The sequence below is a fragment of the Nannobrachium achirus genome (genome assembly GCF_963921795.1).
Source record: "Nannobrachium achirus genome assembly, chromosome: 11".
NCBI lineage: Eukaryota > Metazoa > Chordata > Actinopteri > Myctophiformes > Myctophidae > Nannobrachium > Nannobrachium achirus.
Window position 1 is genome coordinate 25,820,566 of NC_137820.1, and position 14,035 is coordinate 25,834,600.

Below are 14,035 nucleotides of genomic sequence, written 5' to 3' on the forward strand. Positions count from 1 at the left end.
TAATCTCGGTGCAACTTTTGTGAGCTTGTAGATCTGACACGCACGCACGCACGCACGCACGCACGCACGCACGCACGCACGCACGCACGCACGCACGCACGCACGCACGCACACACACACACACACACACACACACACACACACACACACACACACACACACACACAATCTCTCTCTCTTTCTCTCTGACAATCTTGGGGCCTGTGTCAATTTTGATAACTAATGTGTGCCTTAACATACAGATCTTAAAGGAAATTATGCTACCTGCCTTTGCACATACGGCAGTTTACCCTTGTTACCATCATTAAGGCACTGACTTGTTATTCTGATGTGTATGGGATGACACAGAATTGATACTGACACAACAATAAGGAGCACACTCTGAAACCTCCAAACAAGCTGATAACAGAATGTGGGGGTTAATCAGCCTTATGTAAAGGAGGATTCAAACAGCATGATAAAGGCCAAAGCACAGCGGAGATTGGACAAGGATTTGCCTATAAACACAGGCCTGAGAAAAGGGACATTAGTGACACTGACATTATCTCAGTGGCCATCAGGGCCCAGTCATCCGTCTATTGCCTGGAGGTGTCAGCATGACAAGTGTGGCACACGCTAGCAAGCAATTAACTCCCCTAGCATTTCACTCTATCGAAAGAGAGGTCAGTAATGACAATCCCTGTCTCCACACCAATAGTATCGCAAAGTAAAACTTGCAATAGCTGCAATGAAAGTGCAACTGTGAGCTGTGAGTCCAATTCAAAAACTCTTGCTAAAGGTGCCAGGCTCCAAAGCTCTGCTTACAAATGGATATTGATCAGATTGAGGTGAAAATCGGAAACATTTCAGCGCAGCTGTCAGATTAAAGTCACAGGCCTGCTTTGATTACTTGGCTCAACTAATGAAGTTGTCTTTTACCATGGCAATGATGTATTGAATTCAAAGGTTAAAGGGCTGTCAAAATATCGCCCACACAGCACACAAAGAATGCAGAGGCACAACTTTCATTACAACATCAAAAGTAATGGCAACCTTTATTCATTAAAGTCACATCTAAACACATGTCTTACTGCTCAGTACAGTCAACTGGTGAATCCAAGGGATGAATACAAAAGTAACAATAATAATAATAATAATAATAATAATAGTAGCAAAAAACACAACATAATTATTTTGGCAACATTAATTGCTACTTGCATTCCTCTGCAGTTTTATTGTGTCAGGTGAGTGGAATTCCAATTGGTTGTCGACAACAATCCTGCTTCACAGTATGAATACCAAAGATGCCTTTAAACACACTTTCACTGATGAATCCGCTAACATCCAAATCAGTCACGGTATACAAGTTATGTTGTGTCATACACTTTATTGTCCACTTGAGGAAATGTGTCCTCTTGACCCATCCTATCGAGGAGCAGTGAGCAATCACAGTGCAACGCCTGGAAGCTCCAGTTTTAATGCCAGTGCCTTGCTCGTGGGAAAACCCTCAGGAAACATAAACAAACACAGGGAGAACACGCAAACCCCACACAGAAAGGCATGTGTGCGTGTGCGTGTGGGACATATGAGTCATGTTGTTACGGTACATTCAGTGACTCTAACAATGAGGAAGGACTCGTGAACAGAAAACTTCAATGAGACAAAAAAAAAAATACAGTACAAATTTCAATATGTAAACGTCTCAGCACTTGCAAAAAATTAAGTTAAAAGTCAAACGTAAGTGATAATTTAGTAAATCTAAAATATCACATATTACATACAAAATTGAAGAACATATACATTTATCAAATATGATCTTGTTTCACTTCTCAGAGTCTCTCCATCCTCTTGCATTCCTTCCAAACTTGTAAACCAGTCTGCGTCCATCCACTCGCTCGAGGATCTCCCTTTTGTAGTAATATCTGTAACATAAGACACAATAAAAAGGTTTGAGAACCCCAGCTCTAAAGGAATGTATAGCCATCTGCAAGTCCGTCTCTGTGTTTGTCCTGCATGGTGTTAATTTCACAAACCGCTGGACCAATCAGCTCCAAATCTCTTGTGCACACTGCCAGAAGACCACAGAATTACTTTCACTCGTTTTATTACGCTGAAACCTTGCCCAAAATTGGAGTCATACCTTCATAGATATGTCATTCACAGGCGGACCACATGAAGTTCGAGATCTACAATGGAGCCACACTGATTCATGTGGATCTCAGGATTTTTCGATTTCAGTTACAGTAGCCACACTGTTTTCTGTTGCTATCTAATCATCACACACACATAAGTTAGACAAAATGTAGACACAATATTTTCCCAAATATGGATATGACAGACGTCTGACATTATAGATGTCTTAAGTTAAGTTATAGATAGTTGTCAAAATGTGATGTCACAATGATGTGATGTCACAACAGGTCAGCAGTTATAGACATTGAGGTGTTACTCACGGACACGAGGACAAGATACGGACAAGATGTGACGCTTTTCATGGTTAACTGCGACCTAACAGTCGCAATAATATGATTTTTGTTTTGACTTTGAACCCAAATCCTAAATGCTCTGAACAAGAGAGCCAAGCTGTGAAAACTGTCCTGAAATGCACTGCAGCGAAGAGAACATCAGAGCTGTGGGCATATTAGTGACATAACTTAAAAGCACATTTTCTGGTCCATCTATTCTTTGCGGTGCCGTGAAATAATGTTCATTAGATTATCTCATTTGGAGGTAAAGGCAGTGCCTGTGACAACATCAGGGATGGTTTTCTGTGAGGAAGGTTATTTCGGTTCATTTGGGTGCAAAAACCGCAACATCGCTGTGAGTCAATGGACAGGCCTCTTAATGAGAACCCACCACTGGTTCACTGGTGTATAGTGGTGAGAACGAGTTGTTCTTTCTAGAAAAACAGTTCTCAACGGTTCAAGTTCAGAGGTAAGAATAACATCTACATGTCATCGTCACTGTTGTTGTTGGAGTTGGCCATGTATTTGTTTTATATCTGCCACATTTAAAACGGGTACACCCTACTGTAAACTCTACAATGTTAAAAAATTCCATTGCATCCTGTTTTTTTTTAAGTCTTTGCTGTTGTGACAGCTACTTGCAAAGGAAGTGCATTACACGGTGATGCCCTGGGTAATGGACTGGGCCATGCCCATGCAGTCCATTAACTCATGTATGAGTTCTTTATTTATTTATTCTGTTCTTTTTTTCTACCTCTCTTTTTTATATTTTACCTTGCCAGTGCTTTCTGAAGTGTAATTTGAGTGTTTCTTACAAGTTATGAACTATACTGAAAGTGAAAGACAATGTTGTTTTTGACAGCACATTTTGATTTAGTTTTAGTCATAGTCTTTTGAATAAAATGTCATTTAATTTTAGTCATAATTTAGTCACCTGAAAAGTTTTAGTTTTAGTCTAATTTTAGTCGACTAAATAGGCCTATCATACGTTTTTAGGCGACTACATCTACAGTTGATTTAGTCAACTAAAATGTATTTTGACAGGCCTTGATGGCATCGTAATGACTGATTTTACACTTGGCTGCGTGTTGAAAATAGCAGATCTACAAGCTCACAAAGAATTGCAAATTGTTTAAAATTGGTATAACCGTTTTGTTTCTTTTGGTATAATCGTTTGATATGTTCATATTTTATTCTAACTCTAAATTGATTCGCATTATTATCAAAATAACATTATGTCATGTTGTTGTTTGTTGTAGTCATCAGGTGGCCGGAACAAGCAAGCCGGAATCAGCCTTTTATACAGTTTTTTTGTTCCTTTTTTTCTTTCTGTTCTTCTTTCCGGTTTAGGGCATGCCTAGACCGGATCACATGGGCCAGTTTAGAACGAATACACCGTGGCTTTCCTCCGAGGTGCAAGACTAGTGACCCGAGGTTAATGTGCTCCTACCCCTGGACAAGTGCTATGTCCAGGGGTGTTGCACCAAATTCTGGGCCTGGGTACTTTAACTATTGAAAAATAGCAGATATACAAGCTCGCAGCGCGGCACTTGGAGCTTGCAGATCTGCTATTTTTGAAAAAATGTGAAAATGTGTGCAAGTCACTTGGTGCTGCGCTGCGAGCTTGTAGATCTGCTATTATTCAATAGCTAAAGTATAAAATAATTAAGGCCCCTACAGCTTGGGCCCTAGTAACTCAGTCCCACTCCTCCCCCCTTGTGCCTATAAGTGCTATGTCCCTACCTCATTGCTCGACTTAGTTTCTCATAAGTCATGCTGCTGTTGTTCTTCTTCTTGCCCCACAGCTGTGCCACGGCCTCGGACTTCAGGAAGCGGAAAACACCCTCTGCTCGGTCCTCCCACTTTATGAGTCCCGGGTTCCGCTCTGGGTTCAGCAGAATATCCCTGATGAACTCCCACAAATGTGTTCCCCTTGGATCTACGGGAGGATGTGAAGAGTTGCACATTAAAAGAGCTATAGTCAACTTTTTCTTGAAAAACGGACGCTAAAATAGAAATAATGTTTCGAAAATATTTTATGAAAAAGATTAAGCTTCATATATGGGTTTCTATTCAAACATGACCACAAAAAGCGTGAAATAATGATAAAACAATCATTTTGGCCATTGTCAGGCTGACTTTGTTTATATCCCTTATCAATCCATATAAAAGAATAGAAGAAAGTTGACTAAGCTCCTTTAAAGGGATATTTGACTTTAAAAAAATAACTTTTGTTCATTTTATCATCTAATCAGACTTTTATGAACACCCTGGACAATTTTTAATTTGCTTGATTCAATAATTCGAGGGACGAGGGCCCCATACACTCCCATTGTAACTTTAAACACCATTTTAACCAGGATAGATTCATTAAAAACACCCATTATTTTTTTCTAGTGACTCATACTACCCTCCTAATACGTGAGCAGTAGGCCGTGTTCTTTTTGATAACTTTTTTCATTTATTTTTAATAATTATTTGGGAAAATGGAAAAAATTAAATACAATAGAAATTGTAATGAATGTGAATTGTAAAAATAAATGAAAAAAAGTTATCGTATTAGGAGGGTAGTATGAGTCGCCAGAATAAAATACAGGTGTTTTTGATTAATTTATCATGGTTAAAATGGTGTTTGAAGTTACAATGGGTGTGTATGGGGAGGCGTCCTGCAGGAGGAGGTCCTAATAGCATTTACTGGCACCCATTTACTGTACACCAATCAATTATCTAAATATTGAATCAAGCACATTAAAAACTGTCCAGGGTGTTCATAAAAGCCTGATTAGACGTTAAATGAACAAAAGTTTTTTTGAAAGTGAAATATCCCTTTAATTTTGAATGGCTATCACACACACACACACACACACACACACACACACACACACACACACACACACACACACACACACACACACACACACACACACACACACACACACACACACACACACACACACACACACACGTATCTCAGAAGGTTTGTTGATTTTTACTTACTATGCTTTTTGACCTGATGTGGGCGGCTGTAAGATCGCTTTATGTCTGAGAATAGAAATCAAACACAAAGCAAAATGTATTTATGTCAAGCCTTTCATCTGATCTGGGTCTTTCAATTGTTTTACTTGTTTTCCGGCACGCTGTAGCACTGTGTTAAGTTACAAGTTTACTATGAACAACCAGCACACTCCCATTGTGATCACTTAGTCTATTACAGATGTACCAGGCTATTTACAGACACCAGGCTGGCAATAGGCCACCGTTTGCTTAGCACTCCTGTTTCATCTCCCATCGGTCCTCTCTTCCCAGAGGAGCACTGTGCATTTATCACCCTTTGAGTTAGAATAGTTGTTCTTTATGTAGGCTATATTGTGTATCCACTTACCGGGGCTAGATGGGGTGGGAGAGGCAACAGGTGCGAGGGGTTGAAACGAGGGGTCATAGATTTCTAAATTCAGGGGGGGAAAAATAGAAGTTAATATTTTACATCTCTGGTAGATGTTCCACTTAATAAATAACACTGAGGCCAAATGCCAAAATCTGCTGTACTTACCTCCAGGTGGATAGCTGGCATCCGGAAATGGGCAAGAGAAATCTACTGTAATAAAATAAATAAATGTAAATATGATGCAATATTTCTTGGGAGGCTTTATAACTTTTCAAAGTAATAATACTGTATAGTGTATACTTTGTAGGTGGCTCATGAACTGGCAGTATCATACCCACAAGGCGCTGCACAACAGAACAGCAGAACCGACTTAAATATAGCATGAGTTTGGTGTTTGGTCAAAAGCAGAGGCAAGGACCCTTTAAATACAGCATCTGCGTGATCATTCTGTCACACATACAATAAAAGTCAAGCTTACATTCTGCTGGTTTGATTTCGAGTTGTCCTATCTCCACATGGTACTGTCCTGTGTGAGAAATCGGAGGGAGAAAGAAATTACAGCAATGTATGACTTCAACAGGGGGTCCGGGACCTCTAGGGGGTCCTCAGAGTTACTACAAGTTGGCTACCAAATCATTTTTGAAATACATTAATAACATGAACCCTATAGCACCATTCGCCAAAAATAGACAATCTATAACATTGTTCGGTGAAGAGGTTTGGTAGAGAGAAAAAAGAGCAGATCAAGTACAGAGCCAATGGTCATGTTTACTAAGTATTGTGGGTTTGAGTGGTTAAATGAATCCAACATGTGTAATGAAATAAAATGTAAGAATATGTTTAATCAGCGATACAATTGTTTACAATATGTAGCGTTGGAGCCCCTGCTTCATCTCTCTCTCAGCTAAGGTGTCCTTGACCTGAACTAACGTTTCACCACTGACGAGCACTTGTTAAAGCGTAGGTTTGTAACAACAATCACAACCGGAGCATTGTGCCATTTGGTTTCAAATTCAGGCTGCTCCACCACACATGCGTCTCTGTCCTTCGCTGGTTAAACTGGCTGTTCCTGTTTAGTGTCACGATAACTGCCTCAAACTATAATTCTGGATGCAAATGAGATCTGATGCACCAGATGCAGCCGTTGCCTCATTTCATAACAGCCGCTCTGTTAATGCCAATGAAAAAGATAGTTGGCATGTTTCACAGCCCCATCTCCCAAAAGATGAAGAACTCGAGTCGCTTCAAATCCCCCGGCTCCTTCCCCAAAACCAAAGTACAGAGGCCGGGTCCAATTCTCACTTTTCCGGAAATGCTTGGTTGAATTCTTTGGTGTCTCTGAGCGCTTTGTAAGCCCCCTCCCCCCCTCCCTCCCTCCCTCCCTCTCTCCCTCCCTCTCTCCCCTATAATTCCAAGCAGGGACATGCTGGGCCCCTGATTCAGCCCGGGAAAAAGAGTTGGAGAGGCCCTATAGAGAGAGATCTCTCGCTACTCAAAGATTTGCCATTACAGATCATGACACGTGACAAGCCAGTGGGCCAATTACATGAGTTACATTTCGTCGTTGTCGGGTGGAAATCTTGTATGTCCAAAACCGTTTGTTTTGTATTTATCATTTTAAAAATGATTTGAACTAGTGAAAACAGCCGATCTACAAGCACACAACGCCTCGCAGCAGAGGCGTTGTGTGCTTGTGGATCTGCTGTTTTCACTACTTTTGTGCGACAGCCTTGTATGATGAAGCAGGGCTTTGCTTTGCGAAGAAATCTACCAATTTGAAACTTGGAGATACAAGGTTTCTGCCTGACAGTGACAATTTACTTTGTCCCCCAAAATGGAACGAAGGCAGACATTTTATTTTAAATTTTGTCCTAATGGCCGGCCTGGACCCAGGCTGGGAATGAACAGGCCGTTCGGGAGTTGTCCCGCTTTTCCCAATGGCCAGCACGTCCCTGATTCCAAGCAGTGAAGACCTCTCTGATAGTCTTTGTTCAAGGTCATATTCCTATCGCCTGACTGAACCACACAGCCCCTCCCGTAACAGTGGCCTTCTTCTAGTTTATATTCAAACCCACCGCTCCACTTGAGCTCTGCGAGGCTGTGGAAGAGGATGGGCCCCACACTGCCGGCAGAGCGGACAAAGTCCTGGTAGCTCATGGCACAGAGTTGGCGGCCGTCTATGTCGAAGTTCTGAAAGGGAACGGTGGAGGCATCAATCTGATGCATGTCCATGATTTGCTGGAGCCACTCCCAGACCTGGTACTTGCTCCAGTACTGAGGCTGAGCGTCGTGGGCCCACAGGCGACTTGGGTAGCCAGGCACCACCAGGGAAACTGCAGAGAGAGACAGAGCCAGATGTTAAATATCAAATGTAGGCTATTCACCTGTTTGCATTGTATTCTTGGGCATTCACGAATAGTGATTTTTAGTATTCGAATTATTCGACCTCAAAGTATTCGAATAGTCGAATATTCGACAGGACTGGCCAAACTGTCAAATATTAAGTAAGCAAGAGGCGAACATTGTGAAAATAGCCGATCTACATGCTCACAACGCCTCGCGTTGCGAGGCGTTGTGAGCATGTAGATTGGCTATTTTCACAATATCTTTACATTAAATGTAATACCTACAATTCCAAGTGCTTGTCAGGGTGGGGGTCCCCAGTTCAAATATGTTTATTTTGGGGGTCACGGCCTAAAAAGGTTTGAGAACCCCTGGTATAGAGCATTAAAAAATGCATCCACGACTCATTCTTATGACTTCCTATCTAGCCAAGCTTTAAGATATGTATACTTATAGTCCCTCTCAGACTGATCACCTTGTTGACAGTGTCACAAGCTCGCTTCTTACGACACTTGATTCTGTTGCTCCTCTTAAAAAGAAGGTAATAAAGCAACAGAGGTTAGCCCCTTGGTATAACAATGAAACCAGAAGCCTTAAGCGAGCCTCGCGCAAACTGGAAAAAATATGGCGTTCAGCCAAACGGGACGAATCCTGTATAGCATGGCAGAATAGCCTTAAGCTATATAGAAGGGCCCTTTGCAATGCCCGAACTGCCTACTATTCATCCCTAATAGAGGAAAATAAAAACAATCCCAAGTTCCTTTTTGACACCATAGCCGGGCTGACAAAAGGCCGTGACTCTGTGAAACAGCGTATTCCGCTAACTCTCAGTAGTAATGACTTCATGGGATTTTTTAATGATAAAATCAAGAAAATCAGAGATCAAATCGATGATCTACTGCTTTTGTCTCCTACTGGTCCACATGTGGCCTCGGGAGTGGCTTTGCAGCCTAGTGTGTACTTGGACAGTCTCTCCCAAATCGAGCTCTCTGAATTCACCTCGATTATCACTTCCTCCAAGTCAACGACCTGTCTCCTCGATCCAGTCCCCACTAGATTACTTAAGGAGGTCCTGACCCAGATCGGTCCTTCCTTACTCAATATGATAAATATCTCTCTTGTGACAGGCTATGTGCCACAGTCCTTTAAGGTAGCAGTAATCAAACCTCTTCTCAAAAAGCCTACTCTCGATCCATGTCTTTTAGCTAACTATAGACCTATATCGAATCTCCCGTTCCTCTCTAAGGTCCTTGAGAAGGCAGTTGCCAAGCAGTTGTGTGACTTTTTACAACACAACAATTTATTTGAGACTTTCCAGTCAGGTTTCAGAGCACACCATAGCACTGAGACAGCACTTGTGAAAGTAACAAATGATATCCTGATCGCGCTGGATAACGGACTCCTCTCCGTGTTAGTTTTGCTGGATCTTAGTGCCGCTTTTGACACTATCGACCACCATATTCTGTTACAACGACTAGAGCACCTGGTTGGTATTAGGGGTACCGCACTGGGATGGTTCGAGTCCTATCTGTCGGACAGATCTCAGTTTGTAAACGTTAATGATACATCCTCATTACGTGAAAAGGTCAGATACGGAGTCCCACAAGGCTCTGTGCTTGGACCAATACTATTCACCCTATATATGCTTCCTCTGGGTGAAATCATTAGAAAACATTCTATACACTTCCATTGCTATGCAGATGACACTCAATTATATCTGTCAATGAAGCCAGATGAAACGGATCAACTGGCTAATCTGCAAGCATGTCTCAAAGACATAAAGAGTTGGATGACCAGTAACTACCTACTCCTCAACTCTGACAAAACAGAAGTTATCGTCCTGGGCCCTAAGCACCTAAGGGACAAACTGGCAGATAGGAACTTTGCTCTGGATGGCATTACCGTGGCCTCTAAGGCCGCTGTGAAGAATCTGGGGGTTATGTTTGATCAAGATATGTCTTTTCATTCTCACATCAAGCAAACCTCAAAGATTGCCTTCTTCCATCTGCGTAACATTGCTAAAGTGAGGCGCATCCTGTCTCAAAGTGATGCAGAAAAACTAGTCCATGCATTTGTTACCTCTAGGCTGGACTACTGCAACTCAGTACTATCAGGCTGCCCAAGTAAGTCTCTGAACAGCCTACAGCTAGTCCAGAATGCTGCCGCTCGTGTATTGACAGGAGCCAGAAGAAGTGATCATATCACTCCTTCCCTGGCATCTCTACACTGGCTCCCGGTTAAATACAGAATTGAATTTAAAATTCTCCTCCTCACATACAAAGCATATCACGGTCTGGCACCGCAGTACCTCGAAGAGCTCATTGAGCCTCGCAGTACTGCTAGACCGGTGCGTCCACAATATGAAAACATGCTTGTCATTCCCAAAAAAATACCTAAGGCCAGAACAGGAGCCAGAGCTTTTAAGTATCAGGCACCTCAGTTGTGGAACCTCCTCCCAGTCTCTGTCCGTGTGGCAGACACACTTTGTGTTTTTAAGACTAGATTAAAAACGTTTCTCTATGATAAAGCCTATAATTAGGTTCGTTCGTTCGTTCGTTCGTTCGTTCGTGCGTTCGTTCGTCGCTTGTTCGTTCGCTGCTTCGTTCGTTCGTTCGTTGCTTTGTGTCGATCAATTCGGAGGACTCGCTCCTCCGCGGCTGGGGCGTCGCAGGCTCTCCGGAGCCTTCGTCCCCTTAAGTACAGACCGTTGCTTCGTTCGTTCGTTCGTTGCTTCGTTCGTTCGTTCGTTCGTTCGTTGCTTCGCTTGTTCGTTGCTTCGTTCGTTCGCTGCTTCGTTCGTTCGTTCGTTCGTTGCTTCGTTCGTTCGTTCGTTGCTTCGTTCGTTCGTTCATTCGTTGCTTCGCTCGTGGCTTCGTTCGCTTGTTCGTTCGTTGCTTCGCTCGTTGCTTCGTTTGTTCGTTCGTTCGTTGCTGACTAAATTACCTCCCTCAGGCTGTCCGGGTGCATGTTGGGACCAGTGGCCGGGCTGACAAAAGGCCGTGGCTCTGTGAGACAGCGTACAGTCACTCCTAATCCCAACCTACAAAGTCACTGGGTTGGGCTGAATAATGGGTCAGAGGGGAGGGGGAACCCTCCTCCCTCTCTTCCCCCTTTTGGTTGTGTGGGTTTGTGTCACATCATTGCAATTGTAACTAGCACTGTGCCTGCCATTATAAGGCCTGCCACTAATTCGAACTCCGGGGATCATCCCCGGAGTTTCTTTTCTGTCTCCCACTCCACAGTTCCAGTTCCTGGAAACTCGACAACCTAAATACCTAAAACTCGACAACTCAGCTGCTGGGATTGCTACTAAAACCCGACTACTCAGCTGCAGACCAAGAGTGTGACCCCGGACCAGGCCTCCATGAAGCACACCTGTGGACCTGCCTGGATCTCTCTGTGTCTATCTCTTGTTCTCTCTTTGTTACTTACTGTCCCCCCGACTCGGTCGAGGCAGCACGGCTGTTCACCCCAGAGTCAGGATCTGCCTGACGTTTCCTCCTCCTTAAGAGGGGGTTTTTCGTTACCATTGTAGCAAATTGCTTGCTCAGGGTGGGGGCCCCGGGCCTGTGAGGTATCCACTCGAGTTCTCTCGGGGGGGTACCTCACAGGTACAGGTTCTGCTCGGGTTCTCTCTCTCCTCCCCCCACCCCCCCTACCCTTACCTCCCCCTCCCCTCCCCTTCCCCTCCCCCTACACACGCGTGCGCATGCAGCGCCTGTGTGTGTGTGTGTGTGCGTTCGTTCGTTCGTTCTTGTACATACGCATGCGGGACCTGTGTATGTGTGTGCGTGTGCCCCTTGTTGTCTTTCCCTTGTCTCTCCCTTGTTTCTCCCTCTCTCCTCTCTCTCTCTCATGGCTCTTTAGCCTTTGTAAAGTGTCTTGAGATAACTTGTTATGATTTGACACTTTAATAAAATTGAATTGAATTGAATTGAATTGAATTGAATAAACTATATATTTTTTAAAGATAAAACAATAAAAAAAATTAAAAGCGAATATTCAACTTTGGTGAACAACGTCGAATAGTGACTTTGATATTCGAATATTCGAATATTTGGTGAATGCCCTATTGTATTCATTGTGGAAATGAATATTGCTTGCAAAATGAGAAAACATTAGTTACATTCTCTAAGATATTTGTCAGTAATTGAATCATCGTTTTCGGTTCTTAGCCATGGGATGAGCAATACATAAAGTTATTACATAAAGGAGAACTTAATTTGCCTTTTAATCACTTAAACCCTGCTTACTGTATGCTTCATTGACCGAGGTAGGTACCCCTAGCGCTCTATCCTTGGCTGCATCCTTTTTCCGCCTCTACACTAAATCCCTTAGCTGAAAATAGATGATCTATTCTACAATCTCACAACATTGTGATGCAATGTGAGCTTGCAGATTCAGAAATATTTGCTAAACGTTTGCCTATTTTCATCAGACGTTCGTCTATTTTAGCCGAATGTATGCCTATTATCACATATCCAGAATAGGGACACTAGGGTACAATTTGTTAACCTACATAATTAATAATATCATCATTGATATTTAACTCAGAGAGAATTTAAAGGAGTACTTCACCCAAAGCATGACGTATTTCTATTAATTTCACACCCCATGAAGCCTTCAATTCATGGAGATTGTTTTGTTTTTGTGGGGTTTCATGGGGGTGTAGTAATTATTTGTGTGTACTACTCCTACACAATTCTATCGTAAGAATAAAAGGCAAGCAGACATCATCATGATGCATTTGAGAGACAACTGCTTCCTGGCTGTTGTGTGGTAGCCTGGTATTGCCAGACTGATGACGTAGATTCACGCACACGTTCCAGTGAATCCACGTCATCAGTCTGACAATGCCAGGCTAGTTGTGAGGGTCAAGAGGTCCTCATTGGTGGAAAGTAACTACGGTAAGTACTGTACAACTTTGAGGTAGCCTACTTTTACTGCAGTGCAGTATAAAGTATTTGGCAATATGTTTACTTCCACTCCACTACATCTCAGGTTGAATATTGTATTACTTTGTAGCTATCACCTGTTTCCGCAAGACTTTACTGTAGCATTATCTGCGGGACACTTCCGGTTAACAGCAGACATACAAGCTCACGTCGCGTCGCAGACGCAACCGTTGTGAGCTTGTAGATCACACTCGGCTGCGACGCCGGAAATGCCGCTCACCCTCTGCGCAATGCACAATGGGATGTTGGAAAGTTGTGGATAGATTATTATAACAATACATACCGTAGATTAACCAATGAATTAAAAAATGAACGAAATAAAAAGAAAATAAACAAAAATAAAAATAAAACAATTCACAGGAGGCCTATACTTCGGCTATTGTGAGTGAAAAAAGTTTGACACATTTTGGCACAGGAATAGACACAAATATTTATGTACTTTTAAAAAGTATATTTTGATGCCAATAATTGTACTTTTCCCCAGCCTTCCACCAGTGCACAGCTCACCGTCAGGGTATGAGTTGGGGCTCCAGGTTGTGGACAGCTGGCTGTCAAGGGTGATGGTAGGTGTGACGCTCATGTTGCAGCTGCTACACTTGGACCGACCATGGCCCAGAGCTGTGGAGACACACAGGGAGCTGATGAGAGCAGTGTTGTTTTTTACAGCAAATTTTGATTTGGTTTTAGTCATAGTCTTTTGAATAAAATGTCATTTAGTTTTAGTCTAATTAGTCAACTAAATATCATAAGATTTTAGGCGACTAAATCTACAGTATGTATGTATTTTGGCATCGTAATGATGCCTTGATGGCATCATAATGATTGATTTTACACGTGGTTGTGTGCTGAAAATAGCCGATCTACAAGCTCACAACACTGCTGAATGAAAATAGCTCAAAATAACAGAT

The 14,035-nt window shown here is 42.6% G+C and overlaps 1 protein-coding gene across 1 annotated transcript; it reads right to left on the reverse strand.

The window, feature by feature from the left end:
• Positions 1-1,801: 1,801 nt before the first annotated feature.
• Positions 1,802-13,707, reverse strand: ehf (ets homologous factor; the record flags this gene model as incomplete). Its single annotated transcript, XM_080736584.1, has 8 exons — positions 1,802-1,901; positions 4,188-4,383; positions 5,442-5,486; positions 5,827-5,889; positions 5,995-6,039; positions 6,308-6,355; positions 7,905-8,162; positions 13,635-13,707. 8 exons carry the CDS (start codon positions 13,705-13,707, stop codon positions 1,802-1,804), a joined length of 828 nt encoding a protein of 275 aa, XP_080592710.1.
• Between the last annotated feature and the right edge of the window lie 328 nt (positions 13,708-14,035).